Source organism: Meleagris gallopavo, chromosome 15 (assembly GCF_000146605.3).
Source record: "Meleagris gallopavo isolate NT-WF06-2002-E0010 breed Aviagen turkey brand Nicholas breeding stock chromosome 15, Turkey_5.1, whole genome shotgun sequence".
Taxonomy (NCBI): Eukaryota; Metazoa; Chordata; class Aves; order Galliformes; family Phasianidae; genus Meleagris; species Meleagris gallopavo.
In genome coordinates, this window is record NC_015025.2 from 1,012,768 (window position 1) to 1,016,754 (window position 3,987).

The 3,987-nt window shown below is 48.1% G+C and overlaps 1 protein-coding gene across 1 annotated transcript in view; it reads right to left on the minus strand.

Moving 5' to 3' along the window:
* The window catches only part of LOC100540301 (protocadherin gamma-B1-like), a 3,628-nt gene extending 1,513 nt beyond the window's left edge, over positions 1 to 2,115 (minus strand). The window contains exon 1 of the mRNA XM_031555646.1: positions 6 to 2,115. Coding sequence (XP_031411506.1) covers positions 6 to 1,439 — 1,434 coding nt within the window. The 5' untranslated portion in view covers positions 1,440 to 2,115. The remainder of the gene's footprint in view (positions 1 to 5) is intronic.
* Positions 2,116 to 3,987: the final 1,872 nt, after the last annotated feature.

The following is a 3,987-nucleotide window of genomic DNA, read 5'->3' on the forward strand; positions in this document are numbered from 1 at the left end:
CGCGCGCTCACGCGCAGCACCGGCTCTCCCGCCGCGTTGTTCTCGGGCACGTAGGCGCTGTAGGCGGCCTCTTCGAACACCGGCGCGTTGTCGTTCACGTCCGACACCTCCAGCACCAGATCCGCGCGGCTCGACAGCGCCGGGCTGCCCCCGTCCGTAGCGATGATTGTGATGTTGTAAGCAGAAACTTCCTCTCTGTCCAGACTATTTTGAATTACAAGCTTGTAGGTACTCTCTGATGACGCTTCTAGTTTGAAAGGCAAGTCACCGCCAAGATTACAGGTCACTTCTCCATTTTCTCCGGAGTCCCTGTCACGAACGTTAATCACAGCCACGACCGTGCTCGGGACTGAATCTTCGGGTACAGGGTTCAAGATAGGCAGGAGGGTAAGGCTTGGAGCATTGTCGTTCACGTCTATAACTTCTATGTGCACTTTGGTGTGTGTGCTCAGCCCGCCTCCGTCCTTGCCTTCAACAGTTACTTCATAATATTTCATATCTTCATAATCTAGAGGACCGGTAATCTTCACATCACCTGTCTTGGGGTCCAGGCTGAAGAGTTGGTGAGCACTGCTTGCGATGTCATTGAAAGAATAGGTGATTTCTGCATTTGTACCCTCATCGCCATCAGTGGCTTTCACCTGAAAAGCTAAGGAGCCTTCTGGAAGGTTTTCTGGCACTCGAACCTTGTAGATCTCTTTGTCAAACACTGGTGCGTTATCATTTGCATCTGTCACATCAACTTTAATCTGCGCAGTTCCAGATCGGACTGGATCCCCACCATCCACTGCCGTCAGTATCAAATTATGGCTTTTCTGTTTTTCACGATCTAAGTTTTTCTCCAATAGCAATTCCACGTGTTTCCTCCCGTCAGAAATCTCCTTCACTACCAGAGAGAAGAGCGGATTGGGGGTAAGTTGGTAGTTTTGTAACGAGTTCACCCCAATGTCGGGGTCTCTGCCAGTGCCCAGAGGGAACCTCGTCCCGGGAGGAGCGGACTCGATCATTTCTATAGCCACAAACTCTTTGTCAAAGCGCGGCACGTTGTCGTTGATATCCTGGATAGTAATGCTCACGTGATATATATTGAAAGGGTTTTCCACGACAGTTTCCAAACCGAAGACACAAGGCGTCACGTCCCCGCAGATGTCCTCTCGATCTATCCTCTCGTTTACACGCAGGTTTCCACTCTCTTCCTCGAGAACGAAGTATCGCTTTTCATCACCGGAGACAATCCGCAGTTGGCGCACCAGCAGCTCGGTCGGGTTCAGCCCCAGATCCCGCGCCAGCGGCCCCACCAGCGAACCCCTGCCCAACTCTTCGGGGATCGCGTAGCGGAGCCGCTCCGATACCGCCCGGCAGCACAGCAGCAGCAGCACGGTCAGCAGCGCGACCCGCCCGGCGGCTTCCCGGCCCCGCACTGCCTCTCGGACCTCCATTCTCCGCAGTTCTGAAGCGCGTTCTGCAGTCGACCAAGCTTCCCGAGCGGCTGAATCGACACTGGAGGAAAACAACGCGGGCTGGAGCCGAGCAGGATCGCTTCTGCTTCTCTCTGCCCGGATCGGAGCGGCACTGCGCGGGCGCCACAGCCGGCGGAGTCCATTCCCCGCATTGGCCTACAGTGACACCCTGAGTCCGCGCTGAGAATTGCAGCCAGGAGCTCCTGGATGCGCTTCTTTAGTCTTCACAGAATGGCCCTTAGGTACTGTACTGATACCGGTATCAACATCTTAGTTGGTGGCATGGACAGTGGGATTGAGTGCTTGTGGACAACACCAAGCTGTGTGGTGCAGTCAGCACACTAGGGGGGAAGGGCTGCCATCCAGAAGGACCTGAACAGCCTCGGGAGGTGGGCCCATGAGAACCTCATGAAGTTCCATACGGCCAAATGTAAGGTCCTGCACCTGAGTCAGGTCAATCTCAAACATAAATACAAGCTGGACAAAAACTGGATTGAGAGCAGCCCTGTGGAGAAGGATTTGGGAGTGCTGGAGGATAAAAAACTTGAATATAGTTAGTGAGTGCTTGCAGTCCAGAAAGCCAGTCATATCCTGAGCTGCATCAAAAGAAGTTTAGCTATCAGGTCGAGGGAAGTGATTCTCTCTACTCTGCTCTTGTAAGACTTCACCTGAGTACCATGTTCAGCCCTAGGGGTCACCAGCACAAAAAGACATAAAGCTGCTGGAGAAAGTAAAAAGAAACGTTAAAAGGATTATCAGAGAGCTGGTGCACTTCTCTTATAAAGAACTGCAGGGGGTTGAATTTGTTTAGCCTGGAAGAGAGAAAGCTCTAGAGAGAACTTACAGCAGCCTTCTAGTACTTGAAGAGGCCTACAGGAAAACTGAGGAGGGACCCTATAAAGGAATGCGGTGATAAGGCAAAGGGGTAAGTCATATACTAAAAGAGAGTAGATTTAGATTAGACATTAGGAAGAAAATATTTACAGTGAGGGCAGTAAATAACTAGAATAGGTTGTCCAGAGATGCATGGCCCATACCTGAAAGCATTCAGACCAGGTTGGATGGGGCTTTGAGCAATCATCTAGTGGGTGGCAGTCCTGCCTTGGCAGCAGATTGGAACTAGATGGTCTTTAAGTTCTTCTCCAACCCAAAACACTTTATGTCATGATTTCATAATATGATTCTATCTAAGCAAACAGGTTTGACTTCCTTACACTTGAAAGTCTGCTGCTGCAGAAGCCCTCTCCCAGTGCTCACAGTCTTACTGCCCTGAAGACTCATGGTGCTGGAGTGTTCCCACTGCTTTCCTATCACTGCTGTAAGGAAAAAAAAGCAAGATAGGCAGAAGGCCAAAAACCTGCACATAAGTTGTGATTTCATTTTCGATGGTTGGAAGAGCACAAGCTAAAAGTCAGCTTTCCCACTTACAAACGTATCACTGACAGCCAAGCAAAGCTAGGAATTCCAATCACTGAGAAAACAACTGCTGTCAAACCAGACCTATCGGATCCCATCTCTTCCAGCATTTGAAAGGCAGCAGCATAGTATCAGTGCTATACAACCCATCCCCCAATCACTTTTTATCTGTGTCTATGATGAAGCAATTTCTTGACTAAGCCGAGTGTTATTACAAGCAAGTCCCAAAATTCAAAAATGGTTTCCGGCGAATGTCATCTGCTTATTTTTGCTTGAACAAGCCATGGAAAAAACAGAGATGCCACATTCATGAAAAGCAATGATAACTCACTAAAGCACTAAACCCCATTCAAAGCTGTATCAACACAGCCACTGAAGCAGAAGATCAAGAGGACTCCACAGGACCTGGAGTATGACCCTCATATACACCAACTCTGTTTCTCTCTACATATCACTGTGAAGAGTTCCTTACCTTCTTATGGATAGAAAAATACGTTTTACTACTACCTGAGCAGTTGTCTGGTGGTAGATAATTTATATTCCTCCAAGCTGCTCCTATGCATATAACACAGTAACAAATAACTAATCATTCACAACGAAGAACTATTTTGAATTCATAGAGTTTCAGGAAATAAAACAAAGACATGGACACCTGTATTTAAGGCCCTGGACGAATTGTATCTTAGACAAAGAAAACACGCTTCCTCAGTGCAGCCGCTACAGAAGCTGTCACTTAAAACACACAAAAGAGATACATTACCCAGCATTTCCTATTTACTACAATACAACATCTCATGTCCAAGACCGCGCACAGAGCACTAAGCCATGTCCACGATGAACAAACAAGCCAGTTACAAGGTGCAAAATATCTAATCTCAAGACACACTAACTGAACACTAAAGAAAGGTGAAAGGAAAAGGAAATTGAAAAACACAGAAAGTAATAAAACAATTCAATAAAATCATTTTTAAAAGGTCAGAACAACACCAAAGGCACAAAAGAAGGTTAAAATGAAGAACATACCTCTGAGAAAGGACGGTCACCACTCTCCACGAAGGGTTCAGTCGTCGGGACGAGAGCATCGGAAACCTCGTCGGGCGGCGGCCGGGCC